We start from the raw sequence: 27,838 nt of genomic DNA on the forward strand, positions 1-27,838 counted from the left end.
ATAACCTGCCCAAGGTCACACAGCAACAGCGCTGAGCTAGCTACTGCGGGCAGATCTGTGCCCTGACCTATGCCTTTTTGGCTGGTTCTTGGAAAGAAGCCCTGATATCTTGAGGCATCTATCTTGTATAATGATTTAACTTGCCTTTTGTGTGTCTAGAATAGTACCAGTTGTGTTCTATCCTTAAAAGACTGGAGAAATAGTCACCAGATTATTTTCTGGGTTCTTGGTTTAGATGCCAGAAGTAGAGTTGGACAGTTGACAAAACACTGTGTTTAGATGATGGGGATTTTGTTTTTGGTTTTGTTGTTGTTGTTTTGTCTTTTGAGACCGGGTCTCAGTATGTAGTCTTGGCTGGACTGGAATTCACTATGTAGAACAGGCTGGTCTCAAACTCAAAATCCACCTGCCTCCCAAGTGCTGGGATTTAAGGCATAGCCTGTTACACCCAGAGCCTGTCCTCTGTTTTTTTTGAGATAGTCTTACTATAGCACTTAGGCTGACATTGAACTCACTCAGTTCTTCTGCTTCAGCCTCTTGAGTGCTAGGATTACAGGTGTGTACCACCATGTGCAGCTGTAGTTTAGTTCTCATCTCAGTTATTTTTAATCTCTGATCTCTGAGTGTGTGTGTGTGTGTCTCAAGTGCAGACACGCTGTTCCTTCAGGCTGGCATGACCCTCCTCTTGTCAGCTCTTTCTCCGCAATACCCAGCTCAGCCAGTGTCTCCTCAGAGAAGTCCCCCATTCCCGTGGGTCTTCTGGGCAGGACTTGTGATGAGGAAACAGAAAATCTCTTTTCTTTTGCCACAAGTGGGTCCTGAGAATCAGACTCAGGTGGTCAAGGCTTGGTGGCAGGGTCCCTTTACCTGTGAGCCATTTCACTGGCTCAGTTTGGTTTTCTTGTAAATGCAGAAGTATTTTCCAATCAACCTAGAATATTCCATTTCCCCTAAGGCCCCTTTTGTTCTAGATCTTTGCATACACTATTTTCTCTACCTGCAACCCTTCCCTGCTCTCTGCTTCTCCGAAACCAGCCTTTTACTCAGCTTCTCTTTTCCACCATAAGTCAGTTTAGATGTCATTTCTGTGAAAGGGGGATTTCTTTCTGAGGAGTCCCAACAGTCCCTGGGTATCTCTGTCATAACAAAGTGCTTCAGTGTTGAAACCTCATTGTGATGGTCATATGTTCTTGCCTGACTTCTGCTCAAAAGTAGAAACAGGAAGACTTGTCCTTTGTTCCCCATTGGCCCCCAGTACCTTGAGCTGTACTTAGGCACAATGTGTGTTCGCTTGTACATTTGGAGAAGGAGTGTATGTATGAGCTAACTCTGCTCTAAGCTCCGGAGCCTGGGGTTCCAGTCAGCCATATTAAACAGCTACTGTTGTACATGTCTTGTGTATGCTGTTTACTCCTCATTGGTCACTGGGATGATGACTAAAGCTAGTCCTAGTCAGAGGTGCCCACAGCCTAGAGAGATCTTTAGAGGCAAGGAGTTACTTAGAACTGCACTGGTCTACTGCAGTGGACCAGACATAGAAATAATCATGTTCAAGCAAGTCAGCCTGTATCAAGAAAGCCCAGCCTCCCTTCCACTGGAACTTGAAAACTCTAGAGTACCTTCTTGTTTTATTGAGACAGAAATTCAAGTAAGGAAGACAAAGGAGACCTCATGCATTTGAGAAAAAAACATGTTGAAAAGCACAATCTTTTATAGGTAATTTGTGGAAATTAACCAAACAGAAAACTCTGGTCTTTTTGTTTTATTTGATTGCTTTTGAGGCTCTCTATATAGCTAAAGCTGGCCTCCTGCCTCAACCTCTCCAGTGTTAGGATTCCAGGAATAAGCCAACATGTCTGGCAAAACAAACAAGCAAACAAGAACCAAAAAAACAGAACAAAACCTTATTAGTTGCTTAAAGACAGAGACAAACATTTTATTTTGTTTTGGAATGAGGTCCCACTATATTTCCCAAGGTTATCCTGAACTACTGGTCTCCACCAATCTTCTTGTCTCACCTTAGAATGTTGTGTTTTATTTTTTTAATATTAAAAAATTAATTATTTTATTTGCATTGGTGTTCTGCCTCCATGTATGTCTATGTGGGGGTGTCAGATCCCCTGGAATTGGAATTACAGACAGTTGGGAACTGCCATGTGGGTACTGGGATTTGAACCTAGGTGCTTGGAAGAGCAGCCAGTGCTCTTCACTGCTGAGCCATCTCATCAGCCCTGAATGTTTTGGTTTATAAATGAAGGCCTTTAAAGGCTGTTTGTTTGTTTGTTTGTTTGTTTGTTGAGACAGGGTTTCTCTGTGTAGCCTTGGCTGTTCTAGACTAGCTTTGTAGACCAGGCTGGCATTGAGCTCACAGCAATCTGCCTACTTCTGCCTCTTCGAGTGTGTGTGTCACAGACATGTGCCACTGCGCCTGGCATAAGGCTTTTAAGTTTTTAAAAACATTTAAATTTACTTTGTGTCTGTGTAGGAGCATGTGAAGGTCAGGGGATGATGTGTTATGGGATTAGCTCTCTCCTACCATGTTGGTCCCAGAGAAGGAGCTGCGGTCCTTAGACTTTATGATATGTGTAGCTGAGTCAGCTCCCTGGCCTAGAGGGCTTGAAGCTTAAATCAAATGTCTTTAGAGCATCTCTACTTTACTGGGTTTTTTTTGTTGTTGTTGTTGTTTTTTGTTTGTTTGTTTTGTTTTTTTTTTTTTTGAGACAGGGTAGACTTGGTTGACCTGGAATTTATTGTCTAGACCAGGCTGGTTTTGAACTCATAGAAATCTGCCTGCCTCTGCCTCCTGAGTGCTGGAATTAAAGGCACATACTACCAGTCCACCTGTTTTCTTTAGGCAGCTTAACTAATCTTGTCTAAAACTTAATTGCTCATCTGTTTTTTCCCAAACTTGCTGCTTTTTTCTGTGTTCCTTCTTTTTTTTAGTGGGATACCAGGTGCTCAAGCTGGAAATGCAGGTAGATGTCCTTCTTGAATTTTTCTCCCTCTAGCCTGTTGTGGTGCTGGTTCTGGGACACTCTCTCCCACTGTCTTTTGATAGCAGGAGGAGTCTGTTCTGTGCTCTTGTCCAGACTGCAGCTGTTCCTTCCCTGCAGCTCATCCCTCACCCGTTAGAGTACATGCAAAAAGCAGATGAGTCCTCAAAGCCACCTGCTCCAGCATCAAGTGTCATTCCCACCACCCCCACTCCTAAGGCTGGCTGTCAGCTTCAGCCCTATCAGATACATAACTGAAGGTTCCCTGTACAGATCTAGTTTTTGTTGTTGTTGTTAAGAGAGTTCCTTTCCTTCATCACTGAACCCTTACTTATTCTTGGAGTCTTTTTCCCACAGACATTCTGCTTCTGCCATTGTATAGCCTCAGTATCTGATACTCTATATGCTCTAAAGCACTTGTTAGAAAACTGGCTGTGATCACACAGAGCTGTATCTGACTCTTCTGAAAAGGGGTTCTGTCTCAATATTGGTCACTCATTGGCCAAGGTAGGGACAAAAAGATCTGATGATCACAGAGCTGGAAAAGGGTGTTTGTGAAACTAGGACTTTGCCTACCTTGGATTACCATGAAAAAGGGGCCAGTGTTTATCTTGGCAGACTGCCAAATAATTGGTGACTCAGTTTACTTGGGTTTTACAGAGAGAACATGGGTTCACAGTGGGTGAGTGCTGAGGCTCATTTCCAGCTCTAATAGTCTGTGATCTTTTGCACCAATGTTAAAATATAAGTAGGAAAAAAATGTAAGTAGGGCATTCCGAATTGTTCTGAGAATTGTTTCCTCTTCTCTTTATTGCAGGCTCCATGGGGGTAAAGACGTTGTCTTTTTGCACTTAATAAAAATAGGTCTGCATTTTTAAAAACACAGAAGTAGAGAGGGATCTAGGAAAACTGTGTCAATACAATATTGCATTGAGGTTTTCAGCTCTCCAGTGTGGAGGCTCACCCATTGTCCCCTTGGAAGCTTTCTTTCCTTCCAGTGCCCTGCTCATCCTCTTCTGACAGCCCTTTGTGCCAAGGTCTGTCTGGCCATGGTTGAGAGTTCTGGTGGATTGGGAGTGATACCCTGATCCTCTTGGTCCTCGGGTGTTTAACTTAAATGCCTGTTCTTTAGTGGCACATTATCTTGTGGCAAGGTAGGCATTTATAATTTATATACTGTGTGCTGCTTAAAATAGAGACAAGAGGGTAATCAGCATCCTGAAGCTTCCAGTTTTCAAAAATAACATTTCTTCACTTAAGTCTGCCTGTAGGAATTAAGACCTTCCTTCCAAGGATTAAAAAACTCTCTGTCCAGTTAACAAATGTGTGCCTATTATCTAGCCTTATAAAAGGTGGAAAGAAGTTGTGTTTTTAGGATAAAACCCATTTAATTTTTCTATTGAAATATCTCTAAAGATTTCCATCATTGAATTATTACAGAGACCTCACTATGGTCAGAGCGGGGGTGGGGCCAAGGATACAGGACAGATAGGAGAAACGCTTGGCAGAGGACCAAAGCCAACATGCCACCTACATGCTGAGGTCTTCTTTGGGTTGCTGACTCTGGCTGTAAACAGAACGAGATGGCCTCTCCTGCTGAGGACCTGCAGAGGACTGTTCCTTCACATCTGTTAAACATAGACTGGAGCTGGGAGTGTGGTTCAGTGGTAGGATACTTGCCTACGATGGGCAAGACCCTGAGTTTGATCCCTAACACTTGGGGTGGGGAATGGTAAAGGGATAGGCAAGATGGCTAGTGGGCAAAGGCACTTACTGTACAAGCCTGTCTACCTGAGTTTGATTCCCCAGAGCCATAGAAAGGTCAAAGGAAAGCAGCAACTCCACCAAGTTGTCCATTGAACTTCACATATACACCGTGGCACACACTCCATGACAAACATTGAGGTCATCCTCATTTTCCTCAGGAGCTGTTCGCTTTGTTTGTGTTTTTAAATTTTACTTGTTTGTATGTGCATGTGGGTGTGAGTGGAGGTCAGAGGACAGCCAGGAGAGTCAGTTCTCTTCTATCATATAGTCCCAAGGATTGAACTCAGACTGGAGCTGTCGGGTTCGACAGCAAGAGCCCTTATTCAGGCAGCAGTTTCACCAGGCCCCATGTTTTTTGTTCTTTTGTTTTTATTTTTTTAAGCTAGATGCTCATTGGGACCCGGGGTTCCTTTATTAGGTAAGGCTAGTTGGCAAGTGAGTCCTACCCCTTACCCAACCCCACCACACCTCTCCAGTGCCGGGATTACAATCATGGGCCACCACAAACAACTTTTTACATGAGTGCTGGGATCCAACTGGGGTTGTTGTGCTTGTGTGACAAGCACTTGGCTGATGGAGCTGTTTCTGATGGGTAGAGGTGATCTACTGGGGGTGGGAAAGGCACATGTGCTTCTGCAATCAGGTGGTCTCATCGCTCCCTTACATTCCAACCTCGAGACTGGTCATGCATGTGTTTTCATATGTTCATAAGTGTACCTAAGTCTTGATGAATGTTGGTGTGATGCATGAGTAGCTGGAGTGGGTCTCCAGCAGGCAGCAGGTGAGAGGTCATACAGGAAAAACCTGCTTGACACATAGCCACTAGGTGGCATCATTTCCTCAGCTGCCCTGCACCCTCGTTCCCTGTGAAGATGTTGGAGCTTGCTTTTTCCAGCTACACTGCTGAGTAGCAGAAAGGGTTAGCAGTGATCCTTGAAGTCCCTTTGAAAGTGGGACTGTGGAATAAAGGTACCATAGTATATTGGTGTCTTTTCATCACCTGAGTTTGGACACTGAACATTTAGAATTGCTCTTTGTGACCATGGGCCCAACCAGTCATCCTGAGAGAGACCTGCAATTGGCCTATCTGGTCTCCCATTCTCTGTTACACAATTTCTAACTTTTATTACAGCTTCTATAGATTTGATTTTATTTTTTCCGAGTAAAACTAGTCTTTAAGTTAAAAAAAAAAAAACTTACCTTTTATCAAAAGATAGTCACAATTTAAAGAAAAAAATCTCAAGGGAGTTAGTGTCTCACAAACTAGCCATCTTCCTGGGCTAATTCAGGAGCTTGACTCTCCTAAATGAGGCTGCTTATTTACCAGGTTTCCTAAATTAGCACCTTCGGGGATATTGAGATCTCTACAGAACTGTCCAAGGAGGTATTGTGTGTGTGTTCCGCGGCGATTAAGCCATTAAGCTCTAATTGGTATTTTCCCACTCATGGTTTTTTGTGGGAGTTCAGTGCTCATCAGCCATTTTGGTGACAGTAGAGAGTGCTGAGAACAGTTTTGTATGTGAGCCGATTATGATTTTTGCTCACAGCATCCTTCCCTGTTGGTTTGTTATATTACAGATGAAATGGAAAGGGAAGGACCTGTTTGATTTGGTGTGCCGGACGCTGGGGCTTCGGGAAACCTGGTTCTTTGGACTGCAGTACACAATCAAGGACACCGTGGCTTGGCTCAAAATGGACAAGAAGGTTGGGCTAGATCTCCATGAAACCAGCAGGGGAGGCTTGTGCTTTCTGTTTTTGTTTTGTTTTGTTTTGTTTTTCCTGACCATGCACTTAGCTTATTTGCTCATTTTGGGGTGTGACAAGGACATGGTACAGAAGGGAGCAGGATTTTTTTGTTTGTTTGTTTTCTCAAGACAGGGTTTCTCTGTGCAGCCCTGGCTGTCCTGGAACTCATTCTGTAGACCAAGCTGGCCTCAAACTCACAGAGATCCACCTGCCTCTGCTGGGGTTAAAGGTGTGTATCACTACCACCTGATGGGCCAGTTTTAAAAATTAAGTCATGTATGTAGAAAACAGGTCCTACAGGCATTTCTACTCTCCATGGACTCTCCTAGATCTGCAGGACTCACCAGGACTCAACCTTGACCAGACTTTGTGTCCATTGTCACTACCCTGTTTCCATGATTTTGGGCATTACACCACTAGTCAGGTCTTATGGATAATATTACTTCTACCTTTGTATTCTTCAAAAAAATTTTTTTTATTTTTTATTTTTTATTTTTTTATGTCTTTGAGAGATTCTCCTTAGGGCCCATGTTCTTTAGGGATTTTTTTTTTTAAAGTCTTTGAGAACACCAACTAACTTAATCATTAATAAGAAAAAAAGAAGTGAGGTGAAGGAGTAATGCCCATTTCCTCCTCAGGGTTCTCTGGGGACTTCTTAAGCACAGGAAAACTAGGTTTCTAGCAGTTTGAAGGTGGCTTGAAATGGATGTGGCTTAAGGAAGCTGCCCAATGATGGGTTTCTGTAGTCACACAGAGACATGCCTGTCTATTTACCTGACAGGGAAGACAGCTGGAGAACAGGGCCAAAAGACCCCTGGATTCTTCCCAGAGTAACTCCGTGTCTAATTCTGACCCTAAATGTTGCCCCTGAAGTCATCTACTGTGTAATATGATAACCAGAAAAAGTCTCTTGTCTTACTAGTGGTAAGTGAGGTGTTCAAATTTGTTCACAACATGTACATGATGACCACCTTCATGCTTAGAACTCCTGTTAGTTGTCAGTTTCAAATGGTCATTCCAGTGATTAGAAACTCCAGATGCCGCAAAGAGCCAGTGAATAAGAGGGCAACCTGGATTAGGTTTATTTTGAGTCCTTTGGGGACTGCCACTGGAATTTGGGCAGGCATGTGGAGAGTTATATATCAGAGACAGCAAAGCTTTCTGTATCTTTTTATGATTCTCAGCAAAGTGAATTTTAAATCATACCTGAGTGTTAGCCAAATGGATATTAGATTGAGGGCATCAGGAGTCATAGAACCTACTGCTCAAAGGAAATAAATTATGACACATGTTAATGGAGCCTGGTAGCATGTTTATGTCCTGAAATGAAATTCACTCTGGAGAGCAGATGGCCCAAGCTTTTCAGGGGGTGGGTGGGATTGTTAGAAGATTAAAAGCAGTGCTTTACTTATTGCACTGCAAGCATTTTGTGGACATCTCTGCAAGATTCCAGGAACAAAGCATTGCCATGATGCATATGTTTCACTTCTAATATTCATAACATATAAATGCTGTCACAAAAATCTAGTTTATTGTGTTTAAGCTGTGTTCCAGTAGGACCTATTAGAGTGGGCATTAAGAAAAAATAAAGGTAGATGATACTATTTTGGAAAAAAAAATTTTTAATCTTCAGTCTTTCTTTAAGGATAATGCCCAAGATCTTTGAGATATACATTCTAGTTTGTAACTATTTTCTGTTTCTTTGAGAACACTTGTGCTGACATTGTAGCTCTGCTCTTCCCTTGGGTTTATTGATTGATTTGGTTCAGAACCCCCTGTGTGAAGTGGATATTGTATCCTGTTATGGATGGCTCTATGAATGCTTCCAACTGTAGAAACACAGCCTTTGGGAAATGTGAGGGATGTAACAGGGGAAGGGATTTATAGCTTCCCTGCGAAGCATGCTTTGATGGTAGCGCATGAAGACGAGGGGCCAGCACAGCATGTCTTTTGCTCTGCAATTCTGCAGGTGTTGGATCATGATGTTTCGAAGGAAGAACCAGTTACCTTTCATTTCCTGGCCAAATTTTATCCTGAGAATGCTGAGGAGGAGCTAGTTCAAGAGATCACGCAACACTTATTTTTCTTACAGGTACAACAGCCCATACTGTCTCCCCAGTTCTAAGAAGACCAGCTTGGGTATGGTTTCAGAAGCAGCCTAGGTGAATGAATCCCTTGAAGTTGACCACAAATACTTCTACATGCAGAAAATATTCTGCTTCCAAGTAGTCAGTCTTTCGGTTCAATAATGGAAAGACAATCTTAAAAATAGAGCTTTACCCCAGTGATGAGAATTGCTGTCAGATGAAATTGCAGAGGTGTGATGATGAAGAATAGACAGTTAAGCAATAGGATACCTCCATGAAGATGGATCCCCGTTTCTTCCAGCTAACTTAAATGTTCTTTGAGGTTATAAAGAAAAGCCTCAGAAGCTTAGCAAAAAGTTCCCTTTTCAAGATCTGCCGTCTATCAAGGCAGATAGAACAGACAGGACTTCTGAATGGCACATTAAGGTGTTCCAGAATTACAGGTCGACCATCTCGGAGCACAGGGAGGTGGTTTATTTAAGGATGGAAACCTTGCTGTGTCATAGGCAGTTTCATGGCTAGCTGTATGTAGTGACATGCCGAAGCTGCTTATGTGCCTTAAGATGCCCACTATCCATGATTTAAAAGATTGTAACGGGCCATTAATTACATTGATTTGCCAGAAGAGTATCTGCAGTTTTTCATACAATCCTTGTAACATGGAATCTCTGTGTATTGTGTTAATGATATGTGTTATCCTCTATATAGTGTTGTGTTGTTTGAGAAGAGGATCTCTTTCTATAGCCAAGGCTGGCCTTGAGCTTGAGATGCTTTTGCCTCAGCTTCTCAAATACTGGGATTATAGTATGTGTGCCCCCATGACTGGCCAAATAGTTTCTTTTATGAAGAGTTCTCTGTGTGTGTATGTTTTAAGTAAAAAGGTTTCAGATTGTTTTTGTATTATGGCTTCTTTTTTATCTCTTTGTAAAGAAACCAGGAGATTGGAAGGTGTCACTGCTTCAGAACAGCTCAGCTTTCATTTTCACTTGGTTTTAAAGCCTGGAAAAATTTTATGCATGAGAGAAGCCACATGAGGATTGTTGGGGGTTGGGACTGTTGCTCTGTTGATAGCATGCTTGCCTTGTATTCATGAAGCCCTGAGTTCCAACCCCAGCTCTGTATAAACAACGCATAGTGTGCTTTTGTAATCCATAGGAAGATCCGAAATTCAGGGTCATGTTCAGTTACAGAGAGAGTTCAAGACAAGCTTAAGCTACATGAGCCCATACTACCCTAGTGTTATAGAATGGCTTTCCTGTGAGGCCTTGAGGCAGCACCTATCTCTCCTGTGACTCTGGCTCCGTTGTTTTTGTGACTACACAAGGCAACATTTACTACTGTGAATCTGTGAAAAGGAGCTGGCCTTGCTTAGTGGCCCCCACTGTATGCGGCTGTCTTGTCCTTGTATCTGGAACATCACACACTGCACCACTGTAAGAAATTAGGTGCAATGAGATATGTTAATTCAACATTATGGCTTAGGAATTATATTTCCTGAGCCTCATGTGTACTTAAAAGTTGAATCGATCAAATTTTATTGCTTCCTTTTTTCCTTAGAGCAGCACATTGGAAGTGATGACTTTTTTCTACAGTCATAATTCAGTGGTCTTGGTGGCTTTTGTCTTGTATGAAGATCTGAAAGTAGGGCCTGGCTCCTGCAGTGCTGTGAGTGCTCCATGGAGCCCAAGACAGACAGCACAGCGACCCTCAACCTCTCCTAGCTGCCATGTCAGTCTCTACTGTAGTCAGCACATCTTACTTACTCTTGTGCAGCCATCTTACTGATAACTTCTCTGTGGCTGAACCCTCAACTGGTCTACAACAATTTTAAAAAAAATCCCCTGTGTCAGAAAATCATTAAGAGGCTACTAAAACAGCCCTCATTTAGAATACCCTGCAGCCATCTGCTGTGACCAGGTGGCACTGCTGTCTTCCACACGAGCCATTTCATCTCTCACTTATTGCCCCTTTCAGGTGAAGAAGCAGATTTTGGATGAAAAGATCTACTGCCCTCCTGAGGCTTCAGTACTCTTGGCTTCCTATGCTGTCCAGGCTAAGGTGGGTGCAAAGAAAGAAAAATGCCTTCTTCATCAACATTAACTTATCAGATGAAATACGGTCTTCACTTATTTGGATTTTGGGGACTTGAGAACAACGTGCCCCTGAAAATGAGATGTCATGATTCTTGGGCATCTGTTGTTGCTGCCTCAACTTCTGTGTATTTTGTATATGTGAGTGTATGTGTGTTATGTATTAGGTGAATGACAAGCACATTGTTCTAATGACTTAAATTCATTCTAAGTGAATTCATTCAAAAAGATGAATTTTCTGTGTAATCTCATTATGCACATGTGGTTCATTAAATCCGTCACATCAGCTTCGTTTTATTAGTCAGGAAAAGTGAATTTATGGTCTCTAATTATGATCAAATGGGGCCTCTAGCTCAGCAAGACCCAGATCCTCCATCCAAACTCTTCTTTCCAGAGACTACATTGTAGAGCCCACGCTGCTGGAGGCCCTGGTGGGCATGTTTTGTGCATGTGCTTAGGTACTGTAGGAGGTGGGTCTGCTGAGCCTGCTGGGCCCAGTGATGCTGTCTCATTAGCCTGAAGTCATTCACTTTCACTTAGACAGCAATCCTGGAGTGGTGGGAGAGGAGCATCATTGAGTATTAGAGTTTTGTCCCATCTTATAAGGCCAGCTAGAATGTCAGTCCAGAGTGTTTCATGACCCTTGGATTTCCCACCGCAATCGCATTTTTAATACAACTTCAGATCACAGCCAGAAATGACTTGTTTGTCATTTGGGTTGGGAAAAGGGTTTTGAAATGTGTATGCTGGTCAGGCCGGTAGAAGCACAGAGTCAGTTTAATCATTTGATGACTCATTAGTGTCTGCTGAGCAGTCACAAGGATGGGACATGGGGCTTGTTAACTGTCAGATGCAGGCACTAGAGCAAGTTCTGCCCTCAGTGATTCTCCAAGGTCATTGGTACCTTCACGGGTAAAGCTAGAGGCAGAATCTCTAGCTTTAGAATTGTATTTTATGCCTTCCTTGAAAAAGGAGTAATTGAGAAAACAGAAGATGGGCTGTGATTCAAGTAAAGCATATGCTCCTTTTTTGCCTTGATGAAGAATATTAGTAACAGGAAAGACGTATCCTTTCAGTCCTGACAGTGACAAAGCAGTCGTCACCACTTTCATTAAATCCACATACTTGGCCCAGAGTTGAGTGCCTTTTTTGCATACTTTCTCCTGTCTGAGATGCAAGCTCTCAAGGATACTACCTCATTCTCAATGACTATAGGTTTGGGGTCACAAATTCAAAGGCCACCTTTGTGGGGGCAGAGGGATGTGGATCATTTTTCAAGGACCCAGCAGATGCTTGCTTGAACAGACTTCACTGTAGGAAAGCCCTACTTATTTGGCTTCAGCCAATTTGGAGATGAAAGTGATTCACAGACAACATATGTGGTTCATATGGAGGCGGGTGCTCTAACTATGTTTTCCGGTGTTAGATTAAGGAATCTTACAAATAAAGGTAATCTCTAGCTTTTGAAGTCTGTATTCTGGCTGGGCATAGTAGTGCACACCTTTAATGCTAGGCAGGGCAGTCAATCCCTATGAGTTCCAGGCCAGCAAGGGCTGTAAAGTGAGACCCTGCTTGCTTTCTAGAAACCAGGACTTTATATAACAATGTTAACAGTTTCTCAGACTACTGGTTAATAGTAGGAGGATATTTAGGATAAGCTACATCCCTGTTTAACAAAGTGTCCAACAGACTGTTTCACAAGACAGTCCATATAGTATTTTCTGGAAGCTTGTGCTTGTTCTGGTGACAAAATTAAAGGTTAGAAAAGATGAATTATTTGCTCAAATCATAATTATTTTATGTTATTTCTATACTTATGGAATGTACAGACCACTTTTTGTTTGTTTGTTTGTTTTGTTTTCATGGCACAGGGGACTGAGCCCAAAGCCTTACACATATGAGGCAAGTGTTCTAGCATACAGTCACCTGCCTCTTCCTGAAGATGGAGGCAGAGTGGGATGGAGGGTAGAGCCAGGCTGGAACCCAGGTGTCTGGGCTGCCTGACCCAGCACTTTGTTCCAGCCCCTCACAGTCTAGTGAGGTATGTGGGGGTCAGGCGTTAACTTTCACTAAGTTAATTTTCACTAAGTTCTAGTTTTGTTTACATGATAATACAAGTTTTATCTAAACCTTTTCAGTAAGCCATACTGTCTCCTTTCATTATGTGCAGTTGGTTTTCTTCCCAACCTTTATGAAACAGAAAGAAACTCTAGAAGTATGAGGGGGAAATGGAATGGAGCTCATTAACACATGGAACATAATTATGTGCAAATGTATTCATTACAGTATTTCAGCTGTCGGAACCATAGAGATGCACTTAATTTCAACACATAAAGAAACCGTTAACTTCAAAGTATAAATACAAATGAGTATTAATCACATGGTTTAGTTAGCAAAAACCTTATTTCTTGGTTCAATTTTGGTTTATGGTAGAATCAAAAGAATGGACTTGACAAGTAAAATCATTTTGCAATTTTTAAGCCACCTGTGGGATCTTGTATGGACAATTTGGTGTTTCAAATGTGGTTTTCTTTCTCTCTGAAATATGTTTGTACTGAAAATTACTACGGGAGAATAGGATATTACTAATGAATCTTACTGCTGCCTGTAGACTGCTAATACTCAGAAGAAAGAAAGAATAGTGGAAGATAGAGTTGGAGAGATGGCTCAGCAGTTAAGAGTGCTTACTGTTCTTGAATCAGAACATCTACATAGAAGTTCACAACTGCTTATAACCCCAATTCCGGAGGATCCAGTGCCCTTTTCTGGCCTCTGAGGGCTGCTGCACACACGTGGTACACATGTACTCACTCAGAAAGGCTCACACACATACACATAAATAAAAATAAATGAATCTGTCCAGGCGTTGTGAATTAAACCCCAGCACTTGGGAACAGATACAGGAGGATCTCAGAGTTTTGAGGTTGAGATTCTCAAAACTGAGCTACTTACCCAGTTTCCAGGTCAGCCAGGACTACAAAACAATAAACAGTGGGAGAAGCTTGGTGTTTTTTTACCACTCTAAAAGTGCCAGGGACAGTGGCTAAATGCAATTCAGTTAAGAAACCGAGCACATGTGAAAGCAAGAGCTGAAGATGAAAGCTCTTAGGGGAGCAGATCATGAAAGGTCTTAGCATTAGCCTGTGCATGCAGCTGACCCAGTGAAGGCCTTCTGTTTTCACAGAACCTTTGGTGGCTATGTAATGAACAGATTGATCAGTGCCCCGTGTGATGGCACATACCTTTAATCCCAGCATCTGGGAGGTAGAGGTTAGATGGATCTCTGTGAATTTAAGGCCAGCCTGGTCTACATAGCAAATTTCAGGCCAGCCAAGGCTACAGAGGGAGACAAATCTAGAAATAGAGATGGAGATCTATTTAAAATTTCTAGTGATTGTTGGAGTTAGAGATATGAGGTCAGCACCTCAGTTAGTGGATGGATATAGGAGGGGACGAATTTAAGAATGTCTATGAGGGGGTGGGCTTGGTTTCTCACACGTTTAATCCCAGCACTCAGGAAGCAGAGGCAGGGATCTCTGTGAATTCGAGGCCAGCCTGGTCTACAGAGTGAGTCCAGGACAGCCAGGGCAAAACCCTGTCTTGGAAACAAACAAACAAAAAAAAAAAAAAAAAAAAAAAAAAATAGGAGAGATTGGAGATGCCACTCAGTTAGCAGAGTTCTTGCCTAGCGTGAACTAAGCCCTGGTTCTATGGCTAGCAGCATGGGAATGGAGAGTTTGTTAATTCCAGAGGCAGGAGTGTTAGGGGCTCCAAACCATCCTCTGTTATACGGCAAGCTTGAGTTCCAGGCCAGCTTGCACCATATGAGATCCTGTCTCCAAATCACAGTGCTGGTGGTTTACTCCCAGTACTGGGGAGGCAGACTAATTTAAGAATGTCTGTGAGGTAGGTAACTCTAAGCTCAAGTCCTGTTCACCTGGTCTGCATAGTGAAGTCCAGGTTAGCCAGAGGTGCACAGTAGGGTTCTGTCTCCAAGAAAGCCCAGTAATTCTCCTGTACATTTTCCCTCAAATACTACATACATGCCCTCTAGAAGTGTGTTCTGATCTAACTTGCAGCAGCAGTGTGTGAGAATGCCTGCTTCTGCACACCCCTCCCGACAGTGGATACAATCAGTCTTCTAAAGTTTTGCTGACCTGTTTCAAAAAAGAGGTTTTTTAAAAAATTGCATTCCATTGCCATGGGACTAAGAATCTCAGGGATTTGTTTGTTGTTGTTTCCTCTTTTCTTTTCAGTCTGCAGTGGCTGTGTGTGACTTGCCCCTTTTCTTCTATGCTCTTGTCCTTCTCTGATTGATTTATAGGAGCTCATCTATAATGGTAGCAACCTTTTGTCTGCTGTTATGTGTCAGGCTTGAGAATGGCTTCACCACCCACTGGTGTGCCCATCCTCTCTCGTCTGGTACTTTTATAGATTTTTGTTTATAGGTTTAAATCCTTGACTCATACGGAATTTAGTAACTACATATAGTAGGAATCAATTTTACAATGGTGGAAAGAAAGAAGAAAGAAAGGTAGAAAAAAGGCAAACCTTTGTTTTATTAAAACATTTGTCTGATTTTTCATTGCATATGCAGAGAGGAAATTGTTCATATCCAGAAAGAGGCTCCTTTTAACTTAGGCATTTCAAGTGGCTAGGCCTAGCTTCTTGGGAGTCCGAGGCAGAAGAATTGCTCGAGCCCAGGAATTTGAGGCTAGCCTGGACAGCCTGGGAGATATCCCTCAGATAACCTCCTGCAAATAGGAAAAGAGAAAGACTTAAAGGTGAGCTTTTGATTTCACAGAACTGGAGGTCAGACTGGGGTCAATAAACTCTACCACTGAGCCTTACTCCCAGCCCCCAAACAGCAAACAGCAAGTTTAAAAGATTGTTTGCCTCAAGAATGAGTTGGATCTTTAAAAAAATGTAATTGCATATGTATTTATTCAAATGTGTGTGCTTCTCGTAGCATGACATGCATGTGGAGGTCAGAGGGCTGCTTGTGGGAGTCAGTTCTCCCCTTTCACTGTGTGGGTCCTGGGGGTTAAGTTCAGGCCATCAGACTTGACAACAGGCTAGTTTTTGTTTTATTTTGTTGTTTTGTTTGAGACAGGCTTTCTCTGTGTAGCTCTCGCTGTCCCGGAACTCACTGTTTAGACCAGGCTGGCCTCAAACTCAGAGATCTGCCTGTCTCTGCCTCCCAGGTACCCAGCATTTGTTTGTATGTTTTTAATATTTAAAAATTACATTTGTTTATTTTGTTTGGTGGGGGTGGGAATTCTACAACTTCTTTACCAAGGCATGGATGTACAGATCTGAGGACAACTTTTATGCATTAGTTTTCTCCTTCCATCATGGGTTCTTGTTACAGAAATCTGATTATCAGGTTCCACAGCAAATACCTTTAACCACTGAGCTTAATCACTAGCCCAGAATTTTTTAAAATTATTTTTTAATTTTATGTGTATGGGTGCTTTGCATACAGTATCTGTGCACTGTGTGCATGCAGTGCCCAAGGAAGCCAAAGACCGCGTCAGATACCCTGGAACTGGAGTTACCGACAGTTGTGATCTGCCATGTGGGTGCTGGGACCCAGGACCTCTACAAAGGCAACAAGTGTCTGCAGCCTACCCCACCAGCCCCAAGAATTTTACCTTAATTGTCGGTTTCTCAAAATGATAATGATATTTGCTTAGTTTGTTTTAGTTCTAAAAACTGACCATGGATCTCTTTCATGCTAAGCCCCATCCCTGATCTACATCCCCATCCTTCCCTTTCTAGAATTTAAATTCAGGTGGTTATAAGGGGCAGTAAAAGACCAGGTTTGTTGCCTCCGAAATGTAGGCAACTTAGGGGGTTTTCTTTAATGCATGAATACGAAATGATGAATATAACATTAAGCACAGGCCCACATAGCTGCAGAGCTTTGAAACTCCAGCTTTCTTACTTTCACAGTAAATTCACCTTGAGCTCATCAGAATGCTTCTGTTACATAAAAAGATGAGGAATAGTCATTTCCATCTATAGAGTGGTATAGCCTTTTTTATTTATTTACTGCCACAACACCAGCATTTTTCCCCTTTGTTTTTTTAAATAGACATTTAAGTAGAGATCAAGGTAGCTTTAATGTTTTGAGTGGAGCCAGTCCAGCGAGAAGCTCTTTGGGAAGAGTCTCCACTGCCTCCACATTGCTCAGATGTGATATATTTGATCAGGGTAGTAGCTGGGAGCCTGGTGTAATTTAATAATGGGGGTCGTTAATCTTGCAAGCCTTTGAGACCTGAATTTACAACTTTAACTTTGCATATCTGCTTACTTTTGCATTAAAATTTGGTTGGTGAGTGTTGAAAGGCTTGCAAATGCAAAGCATGGCTTTAGTCATAGCCTGTGAAGCCCTGAGACACAGCACTCATGCCTGACTTTCACAGGGCCCAGCACTGCCCAGATGCTCACCTGGATCCCTTTATTGTTTGCTCCTTGCTACAGCGAGGTCCTCCAGGGCCAGTGCTCTCACTTAAGGAAGAACTTGGAAAGATTTCATCTTTTTTCTTTTTCTTTTTTTTTTCTTCTTCTAGACAGGGTTTCTCTGTGTAGCCCTGGCTGTCCTGGAACTCACTGTAGACCAGGTTGACCTCCAACTCAGAGATTCATCTGACTCTGCCTCCCAAGTGCGGGGATTAAAAGTGTGTGCCACCACTGCCTGGCTCTTTTAAATTTTTGAAAAATTATTGTTATTTTATGTGTATCAGTGTTTTGCCTTGGTATTTTTGTGTGCATTATATGCATGCCTGTTGCCCATAGAGGCCAGAATAGGGAGCTGACTTCCCTGGAACTGTAGGCTGCTAGCACCCACATGGTGGCTCACAAATCTATAGCTCCAGTTCCAGGAGATCTGATGTCTTCTGGCCTCCAACGACACCAGTCACACATGGGACATCAACACGCATGCAGATGAAATATGCACATAAAATGAAATAATAATAATCATAATTTTTTTGTTTGTTTTTTTCAAGACAAGATTTTTTATCTGGGTAGTCTTGGCTATCCTGAACTCACTTTGTAGACCAGGCTGGTCTCAAACTCACAAAGATCTGCCTGCCTCTGCCTCCCTGAGTGCTGGGATTGTAGGTGTCTACCACTGTGCCCAGCTTAAATCTTTAATTAAAGAAAAGAGGAGGAGAGATCTGGAGAGTTGACTTGGTAGGTAAGAGCACTTGCTGTTCTTGCAAAGGACCTAAGTTCTAGTCCCAGCATGTGGTGCACAGATGTACATGCAGGCAAAACACTCATACACATAAAATAATAAAAATAAATCTAAAAACATTTTTTAATTTAAAAAAGAGAGTGAAAAGAAAAGAGAGCTAAAGCACTGGGCTCCTGAGGCGGCTCTGTGGGTCAAGGCACTTGCCAGGCCCTACAGTTGAAGCTGATCCCTGGGGGAAGGAAAGATCTGACCCCTAAGCACTGTGGCGATGCACATACATAGCTAAGGAAATGTGAGAGAGAGAAACCATTAAACGGCTGAGTGGTAAGAGCCAGGATGTGTGCTCATGTTCTACTGTTTTCTGTCTCTCTCGTTTGTTTATTTTACTTTAAGGCTTTATTTTATCTCACTGTATAGCTCAGGTTGACTGCTAACTCCTAGCTGCTTCTGTACTTGTTTTCCAAAGATTGGGGCTAAAGGCATGCACCACTATTCCTAGTCCACAGTCTCTTTTTATACCAGGGGCTGGGGGTTGAGCCTAGGGCTATATGCATGCTAAGGCAAGTCCTGGCCCACCGAGTCACATACCAGCCCTACTCTTTGATTGTGGGTGATTCTCTGATCTAAGCTAAGTTTTCTAGGAAAGAATATTGTTTTTAGAAATCAGAGAACAGATATCTGAGTTGTTGCTCCTGGAAGAGTAACTTAGATTGTAGGCCCCATTGGTAATCTGCTCTACAACTTTGGCTGTATCAGTTAACGTTTTATTTTATTTGTTTCTTTGTGCAGTAGGAATGTCAGTGTTGATATCAGATCTTCCCAAAGCAACTTTCAGAACCTTGAGCAAAAGGTATTAAAAATATTCCCTGCATTATCCCTGGTTCCACCTAGCAGTTGGCTCCAATTACCAGCTGCTTAGAGGCATTTGTAGGTAAGGCTCTTATCACACCTCACTAATCACAACTTTCACAGTTGTGTTTTGTTGTTTCCATTACAAAGCTAATGTTTGGAAGCGACTGCTTTCTTTGAGGGTTAGGAAACAGACTACATTTCCATACAGATGTCACATTCTTATTAGCACATCACCCATCCATCCCTTATGGGATTTTGCAACTCTGCTCATAGATGTAATCAGCTTTGTATTTTCATTCAAGGATAACAAACTGGCAAGGTTGAAATCTTGTCATCAGAATTGAATTGCTCCCTGGAATTGGGAGGAGGGACCAGCTGAGTTGAGCCTTGTTCAGAAATGACAGTAGTGCTTACGTCCTCAGTCACCAGCTGTCTTTCTTTTCCTTTCCAGTATGGCGACTATGACCCCTCTGTGCATAAGCGGGGATTTTTAGCCCAAGAGGAATTGCTTCCAAAAAGGGTAAGAAATCAAATTCTCTCTTTGGGAAAACAGTGGATGTGGCTGAAGGAAAGCCACTGAATGATTTGAAGAGTGACGGAAGCAAACAGCAAGCACATTTGCACAAACAGTTCATAATCTTGAAAAAGAGTATGGAATCTTAGCTAAGCATATTTATTAGTGTGTGTGTGTTGTGTATGCATGTGAGTATGCAGATGTATGTACCCTTTCACATGTGCAGAGATCAGAGCTGGACTTGCAGTGTCTTCCTCTATTGTTCTCTCTTATTGTCTTAAGACAGGGCCTCTTGATTGGATGCTTTCATTTAGGCGAGGCTGGCTAGCCAGTGAGCATTCAGGATCTGCCTGTCTCTACCCCTCAGTGCTGTGGTTACAGACATGTATGTACAGTTATGCCTGGCCTTTTTTTATGTTTTTATTTATTGAGAATTTTATATAGTATATTTTGATCAAATTCCTCCCCCAACTCCTCCCAGATCCTCTCCTATCTCCTTACCCACTAAACTTCATGTTCTTTCTCTCTTAAACAACAACTACAAAAAAATAGATTCCAATTTTTACTGAGCACGTACTCCTGAGTGTGCTGCCTGGGGTGTGGTTGGTATACCCAGTGGTCATTCTATTTGGAAAAAAAATTGTTTTTTTTCCTTTCCCAAGAGCTGTCAGTTCCTCATAGCTTCTTCATGCCTGTCAGTGGTATTCAGACTCAATTCCTCATGTTTTCAGAGAAAGCACTTTTACCTGCTGAGCTTTCTCTCTAGCCCCTCCTATTATTTTTTGAGACAGGCTCTATAGTCTAGACTGGCTTGAACTCACTACCCTCTTGCCTCAGTCTCCTGAGCACTGGAATTACAGGTGTATATCACTGCACTTAGCTTTCTTGGTCAGGCATATAAAATCAAAGGTGCAGCTGCACATAGTGTCCTCACATTAAGGAGCAGAGGCAAAAGGATCATGAGGTTAAGGCCAGCCTGGGCTACTAAGTAACATTTGGTCTCAAAACAACACAATAGCAAGAGTTTGTGGAGTTAATGTTGAATTGCCAGTCAGAGTGTGGCAATTTCTAAAGGTGGTTGAGTGGCATTGATTTAAGGGAGCTATGAGATTGTGTGTTCATTGTGCAGAATTGAGCTGTGTGGGGTGGAGAAGATAATGTTGGGGAGAGCCTTTTAATCCTTGTCTTGTTCGTTGTATTCATTAGACACAGAAACAGCCTTTGGCTGCCTCCTTTCTTACAGCCCCGCTTATCACCCGTCACTGGGTAATAAGGCTTTTCCCCAGCCCTTTCCTGCCTTTACCTGACCTTTGATGGCTTTGATGCAGTTGAAGTCAGAGGGAGTAAGCACTGCTGCACTGCCAGGCGGTCCCCGAGAGGAACCCCAGCAGCAAAAGGGGGTACTCCCAGCCCCAAGGTGTAGTTAGGCTTGGGGAGTCCTGCAGCTTGCAGGTTGATCCTTTAGTGGAATGCTGCTTGTTTACACGCCCACCTCTATGTGTGACTCTCCCTGCATGCAGCTTTTTAAAATAGCTTTACTGTTTTGTAAAAACGAACCATAATTACAGAAATGGCAAACAATACTCAGACTTGCTTTCCATGTGGGTTTTTCTTTTGCTCTTTTTGGTAGGTGATAAATCTATATCAGATGACTCCAGAAATGTGGGAGGAAAGAATTACTGCTTGGTACGCGGAGCACCGGGGCAGAGCCAGGTGAGGCTGCTTCATCCTTGGTTTACTTTTCCTCTTGTCTTCTCCCCTTAAAGAATTATAAAACTAGAATGCTTGTTGGACAAACTGCAGTCCTGAAGTATGTATATAAAAGGAAAAGCAAGAGCTTGGAATAATGTTGCTCTTCAGTTTCATGTGCATCCTTATTGTAGTGTGTTGTTGAAAATGAGCACGTGACAATCTGGGCGTGTAGCTCAGTGGTAGAGCACTTGCCTGAAATGTGTATGACCCTGGGTTGAAACTCAAATTCATAAATTAATTAAAATGGACTTAAAAAGTGGTCATGTGGGGGCTAGAGGGATGGCTCAGTAGTTAAGAGCACTGTCTGCTCTTCCAAAGGGCCCAGGTTCAACAACCAGCACCCACATGGCAGCTCACGACTGTCTGTAATGCCAGTTCCATGGGTTCTGACACTTTCACAGTAATGCAAATAAAATTAAATAATTTTTTTAAAGTGGTCATGTGTTCTGCCTATCAGGCTGTATAAACCTGGTGCATTCAGTGGCCCTTTGTTTTTGCACTCTTTTATTTGTTTTTGCTTTTGTTTTTTGAGACAAGGTTTATCTGTGTAGCCTTGGCTGTCCTGGACTCAGTTTGTAGACCAGGCTGGCCTTGAACTCACAGAGCTCTGCCTGCCTCTGCCTCTGCCTCTCTGAGTGCTGGGATTACAGATGCCACTGAGCCTGGATATGCTTTTCACATTCACAGAAAGCTCCTGCAGTGCATGATCTCACGTTGTTTCACAGTTACACAGGTCTAGAGGGTAGATTCTTAGAAGAGAGTTGGTCAAGGGACATGAACATTCCGTGTTTTGACAGGTGACACTAAATTTGGCACCTGTCCATCAGCAGTACTAGTAGAATGTTCCCACTACCCTAGGTTTTTTTCAACATTTGTTTTTAACCCTACCTCAAAAAAAAAAAAAAAAAAAAAAGAAAAGAAAAAAGAAAAAGAAAATTAAAACATGAAAATGTATAACTTGTAACTATTCCCTTGGTAGCTTTAGATATTGATCATGTTTTCATTAGGCCCCACCCCAGTCCTTCAAATCAACTTCCTACTTATATATTTTCTTAAAGCTTATTTTGTGCATATGGATGTTTTCCTACATGTATGTCTGTGTACCATGTATGTGCTTGGTGCCGAGACTAGAAGAGGGCACTAGAACTGGAATTACAGATGATTGTTGGGCACTATGTGGGTGCTAGGAATTAAACACAAGACCTCTGGAAGAGCACATCTTAGCCACTGAGCCATTTCTCTAGCTCCTTATCTTTGTTGTTGTTTATGCCCACAAAATGGAGAGATCAGAAGTATATTGCTTAATCATTTATCACAAAATGATAAGGAAGAAATAGCTTGTGACTTCTCAGTTTACTTTCTTTCCAAAGATAACTAGTTTCCCAATTTCTTTCTTTTTGTTTTTTGAGTCAGAGTCTCACTGTGTAGCTCTTGCGGTAGGTACTGGAGCTGATGATGTATTTCCCAGGTTGGTCTACACTCACAGAAGTCCACTTGTCTCTGCTCAGTGCTGAGATCAAAGGCTTGTGTCACCACGCCCAACCTGTTTGCCAGTTTCCAATTAGTGTTCCCATAGATTAGTATTGTCCATTATTTTTTTTTTAACTTACCATTGTTATATTACTATTTTGTATTGCTGAGGATCAAATACAAGGTCTCTCACATGCTAACCAAGTAACTGATCTTTCACTGACCTACACTGCTAGGTGTAGCTATTTTAAACTTTAGATAAATACAACCAATTTCTGTTTTTAGTGCTGCCTTTTACTCAAGATTATCTTGTGAGATTCGAGTTCATGACATGTAACAATAATTTTCTCATTTTCATGGCTGTGCAGAATTCCAATATATTAGTATAGCAGATTATTATTCTACTGTTGAAGGACTCTTAAGTTGTTTCTTGGTTTTTGCTCTTACAGGTAATGTTGAACAGTTTTTCCAAAGTAATTGAATCAATTTGCATCAGCAGTGTGTGTGATTTCTGCTTCTTCTACCTGCTTGCCAACACTTGGCATTCTCTCAGGGTGAATTTTGAAAATCCATCTGAGAGTGTTTTGAGATGAGAGAGAGGAGGACAAGGACAAGGTCATAGGGAAGCTTGAGTTAAATTACTTTAATGCTGGTACCTATTGGAGAGTTTTCTGCAAGTCACTGCTACTTCCACAGCCTGCTTTAAGTTTGACTTATAACACAGAAGTATTCATCCACTGGCCAGGTTTATGGCTCAGATAGTTCTTGCCTTAACCTTGACAACAGTACTTTGAGAGATAAAACCAGGAAAGTAGGTACTGTCAGCTAGCTTGTAGAAAAGCTTGTTCATTACTAAAGCCTCTAGGTTAAGAAAGTGCACAGAGATAAGGCAATGACTTCAGTAATTCACTTGAGGCTGCAAAGAACACACTGTGGTTTTGTTTTTTCTTTTTGCCATTGCTGGGAACGGAATCGAGAGCTTTGTGTGTGCTAAGTGAGTGCTGTACTACTGGGCTATATTCCCAGCCCCCACACTCTTTTTTTAATCACTCGAGACAGATGTCACTATTTACCAAGGGCAGAGTGTGAAATTGAAGCCAAGAGTCAGTGTAATGAGTCTGTTTTCTTTTTTTTATGGGGATGGGAAATTCTGCTTGTGCTTAATAGACTCTGGGTTGGGAGAAGCGGTGCTGGTGTCTGGCCTGCCTCTTATCTTCTGCAGGTGTCGTAAGTCCATAGGCATGCCTGGCTTGGCAAGTGTCTGTTCTCCACCTTTGTCACTTAGCCTCAGTGATGATGTTTTCCATTCTCCTCACAGGGATGAAGCTGAAATGGAGTATTTGAAGATAGCTCAGGATCTGGAGATGTACGGTGTGAACTACTTTACAATCCGGGTGTGTTGACTCCTCCCCAAGTTCCCTGGCTAGCAGACAGACTGAGCAGAGGCCACACAGCCAGATGGGCTACTTCCTCATCCCAGGGTAGTTAGTCTTTTATGGTTGGTGGTAAAGAAGAAAAGAGGAAGACAGAGGTCGAGAGCCGGGTTTTTTATTTGGGGATTTCAAATTAGATCAGAGGTAATTAAGTGGCAGTGGTACCTTCAGGGACTTGGGCCTGGCTCTCTTCTCAGCAGAGCCCTGTTGTAACACTGGCCGTGTAATATTTGATTATTCTGGCCTCTTGTGAGATCCAAGGATCACCTGGAAATAATGTCTTTCCCTGGGGCCCACTGAAAGTAAGGTTGCTCTTACAGATTCCTAATTTGTGTGGGTGGAATTCTTGTTCTCACTGTGAAGCTAATTAGTTTTCTATTCAGACCATTAATGGTCCCCAGGCCTCTGGGAACCAGTGCCTCTGCAGAGAAAGGCATTTGTGTTCTGTTCAGGTCTGGCCCTAGAGCACATCTCCTGTGGGAGATTCGGCTGCCGGTTGCAGTGTATCCATGCTTTTTCCAAAGGATGTACCCAAGCTGTTCTTGATTGGTGGATGATTGGATGTTAAAATGTTGGCCACCGATGAATAGACATTAAAGATGAGCTTCAGTCATCTACCCTATGATCCCAGTTACCCTTTGCTTTCTTTTTTGGGGTTTTTACAGTCTTTGTTAAATTTGAGTAAATTGAATTAAGCATGTCTCCAGTATTCTAGGATAGCTTTCTACTTAATTTGTTCCTAAAATACAAGTTTTTGTGGATTTCTTTGCATAAAGTACAGGGCACACTAAAATGTTCTACTATAATAAGCAAGTGCTTACAAGATATTTTATTTTCAGCAGGACCTGAGTTCAGTTCTCAGCTCCCAGTTTAGGAGGCTCAAAACTGCCTGAGACTCTAGTTCCAGAGGAATCTCGTGCCTCTGGCCTCTGAGGGCACTTGCACTTATGTGCACAGACACACAAATACTTAACAAAAAACAAATCTTAAAAAAAAGAATGCAGAAGATTGTGTCTAATGTTTCATTAGGACCAGTGAGATGGAGTAGTAGATAGGGTACTTGCTGCCAAGCCCGACATCCTGAGTTCAGTCACATGGTGAAAGGAGAGAACTGATTCCTACACATTATTCTGTGATCTTCACTGTGCTGGGGCATTAGCATGCATGCACAACACACATAAGTGTTAAATAATTAACAGCTTCATCAGTTTGTATTTGACATTCATTTCTTTGAGGTTAGACCAATTTAATACATTTCTGTGGTTTTGTCAACCAAATTAGCATCTCTAACCCCCACCAACATTAATTGTTTACAAAAGAACATTTTGTAATCCTTAAAAAGCTGTGGTGGCACACATCTTCAATCCCAGTACTGTGGAGGCAGAGTCAGGCAGATCTCTGTGAGTCTGGTCTACAGAGTGAGTTGCAGGACAGTCAGGACCACACAGAGAAACCCTGACTCCAAAAACCAAGCCAAAACAAAATAGTGTTTCTTATAAATTTATTTACTTAGAGGATATATGTACACTTTATTTGTTATCTATCTGTATGTGGTGGTGGGCTGAGGACGCCAGGCTAGAGTTCTCATCTGTTGTGCATCCTGGGAGCCAACTCAGTCATCAGATGTGGCAGTGAAGATCTTGACTCACTGAGCCATCTCAGCAGTCCAAAACCAGCTTCTTGTTAAGGAATATTTCCACATTAATCAAATGAGCATGAACTAATTTTTGTTTTTTATGTTGAACAATAGACAGAGTTAAAGACATTGAAGTGCCTTTATATTAGACATTTCAAATTCTATCATTAACCAGGGAAGATAAATACTTAATACATTTTATTTTAACTGATAAATAGATACTGGTACATATTAATGGGGTGCCGTGTGACAAACTGTTTCAGAGGAGTGGTTTGTGTTAACCTCTCTAGTCTCTAGAAGTGTCAGTCATAATGAGAGCAGAGAGTGGAATCCTTTCTTTTTTTTAATTTAAACTAAATTATCAAAAGCATAAGGAAAGACCTTATTTTCCATAATGGCTTGTAAAAATACAAGCCATGTGCACTTCTTCAGCACATCCATTTTAAAAGCTTTGCAGACAAGCAGAACACTGTACGGCTGGGTGGCAGGGCCTGATTTCAGGTGTTAGAAGGAGTAGTGAGATTTATCTGAGAGTGCTTGCCTCCCCTCTAACACCTGCTGTTAGATTGGCACTTCTCTCACAGCCCAAGCACCTTCTCAGTTTGCAGATCTGCTTTCCTACCCCTGAGTCTTGGCTCAATTTCCCTGTCAGCAAGGGGTCAGGAGCTGTGGTGTCCTTGTGTGTGCAGGGAGTTTCAGTTGGCCTGCCTGTGAGGGTAGGCAAATGGCTCCATGCCTGGTCAGTAACTTGGGGCATGGGAACTAAGCCTCTGACTGCACTAACTGTTGACCAGGACTGTTCTCAGAAGGATAACAGTCAGAGTTAACAGGTGTCTTAAACAGCTGCGTAGATGTGTAATTTGTATATAATTTATTTTTGTATTTCTTCCAACATTTAATTATCAAGCATTTGAAACATAAGGGAAGTTTTCAGTGAATGCCAAAAATACCCACCACCTAGCTAGTGCAGTTAGCATTGTACCGTGTTAGGGTATGGTATACAAAACTACATGGAGCTGCACTGTAACTTAAAATGAACCCATGTAGTCCCTAGACTTAAAATTTCCCTCTACAAACCCAGCAACCTGTGTGTGTGTGATGATGAAGATCAAATCCAGGGTGTTGTATATGCCAGCCCGCACTACCAGCCAGCAACAGTGGTGCCATAAAGCTGCCATTCCCTGTAATGGGAGAAATGTTCAGACATTTGGATTTTGGCTCTCCCTCTGATAATCGGGTCATTTAACTAGTACTCACAACATTTAAATTACCATTTCTTCAGCCACCAAGCCAGTGACAGAAGCCTTGAGTCCACAGTGATATTTTCAGGCGATACACCAATCACAAAAATGGTATTGTTTTGACTCTGCTTCACTAAATCCAGAAGCTGGAAGCCTCCTGGGTTACAAGAGAGCTGTGATTTCTGTTGGGACTTGTTGAAACTTGTCAAATGTAACAGTGTGCCAGATTCTTTAGAAAGTTGAATAAAATCCCCAGTTGGAAGCTGACAACAGCTGCTCTTTATTGGCTCTGCAGAATAAAAAGGGCACAGAGTTGCTGCTTGGAGTGGATGCTCTGGGGCTTCATATCTATGACCCTGAGAACAGGCTGACCCCCAAGATCTCCTTCCCCTGGAATGAAATCCGAAACATCTCCTACAGCGACAAGGAGGTAGGACATGTCTGTGGTACTGGTGCCACTTGCGGTGCAGTGGTCCTGCAAAAGGTCCTTTCCTGTCTCTTCTCTCTGCCAACGCTTCCCAAGACAGATTATCTCCTTGTCAGTGAGAGGCCTTTAATTCCCAGGCTTTAGAACTTGGGTTGTTGTTTTTTAAAGTACTTATGGAGAGTTTTGACATCCTTTTTTCAAAGTGCATGGCTAAATCCTACTATTGACTAATAAGAGAGCAACTAGCTCAACCTGTCAGGACTAAACCCCAAAGAACAGAAAGAAGGAAAAAGGAACATCTTCTGATTACTTGGCTTTCTGTTTCCTTGTATTTTAAGTGTGGTCTCTTTTAAGCTTCTCCCTATGTACTGTGTTTGGTACATGCAGTGGAGAAGTGCGAGAGTGTGTGCGTGTGTGCACGCATGCGTGCGTGTGGGGGGTGTGCTTTTTTTGTCCTGTTTTTTTAACAGGGTCTCACTGTGTAGTGCTGTCTGGCCTTGGGCTTGCTGTATAGGGCAGGCCAGCCTTTAACTCTGCTTTCTGAATTCTGGGATTAAAGGCATACATCACCATACCAGGCTGATAGTTAGATATTTTGTAAAGGGTGTGTTAATGAGTCAAGATTC

General features: G+C 42.3%; 1 protein-coding gene across 5 annotated transcripts in view; it reads left to right on the forward strand.

Annotated features, from left to right (window-relative positions):
- Nf2 (NF2, moesin-ezrin-radixin like (MERLIN) tumor suppressor) overlaps positions 1-27,838 on the forward strand; it is an 83,103-nt gene that overhangs the window by 20,406 nt on the left and 34,859 nt on the right. For 3 of the 5 annotated variants that reach the window (XM_055623876.1, XM_055623873.1, XM_055623874.1), the window contains exons 2-8: positions 6,339-6,464; positions 8,476-8,598; positions 10,568-10,651; positions 19,191-19,259; positions 20,884-20,966; positions 23,794-23,869; positions 27,081-27,215. In XM_055623876.1, coding sequence (XP_055479851.1) covers positions 6,339-6,464; positions 8,476-8,598; positions 10,568-10,651; positions 19,191-19,259; positions 20,884-20,966; positions 23,794-23,869; positions 27,081-27,215 — 696 coding nt within the window. The remainder of the gene's footprint in view (positions 1-6,338; positions 6,465-8,475; positions 8,599-10,567; positions 10,652-19,190; positions 19,260-20,883; positions 20,967-23,793; positions 23,870-27,080; positions 27,216-27,838) is intronic. The other 2 variants (XM_055623877.1, XM_055623878.1) reach the window with 1 other exon arrangement.

Source organism: Psammomys obesus, unplaced genomic scaffold (genome assembly GCF_907164565.1).
Source record: "Psammomys obesus unplaced genomic scaffold, mPsaObe1.curated_primary_1811, whole genome shotgun sequence".
NCBI classification, from domain to species: Eukaryota; Metazoa; Chordata; class Mammalia; order Rodentia; family Muridae; genus Psammomys; species Psammomys obesus.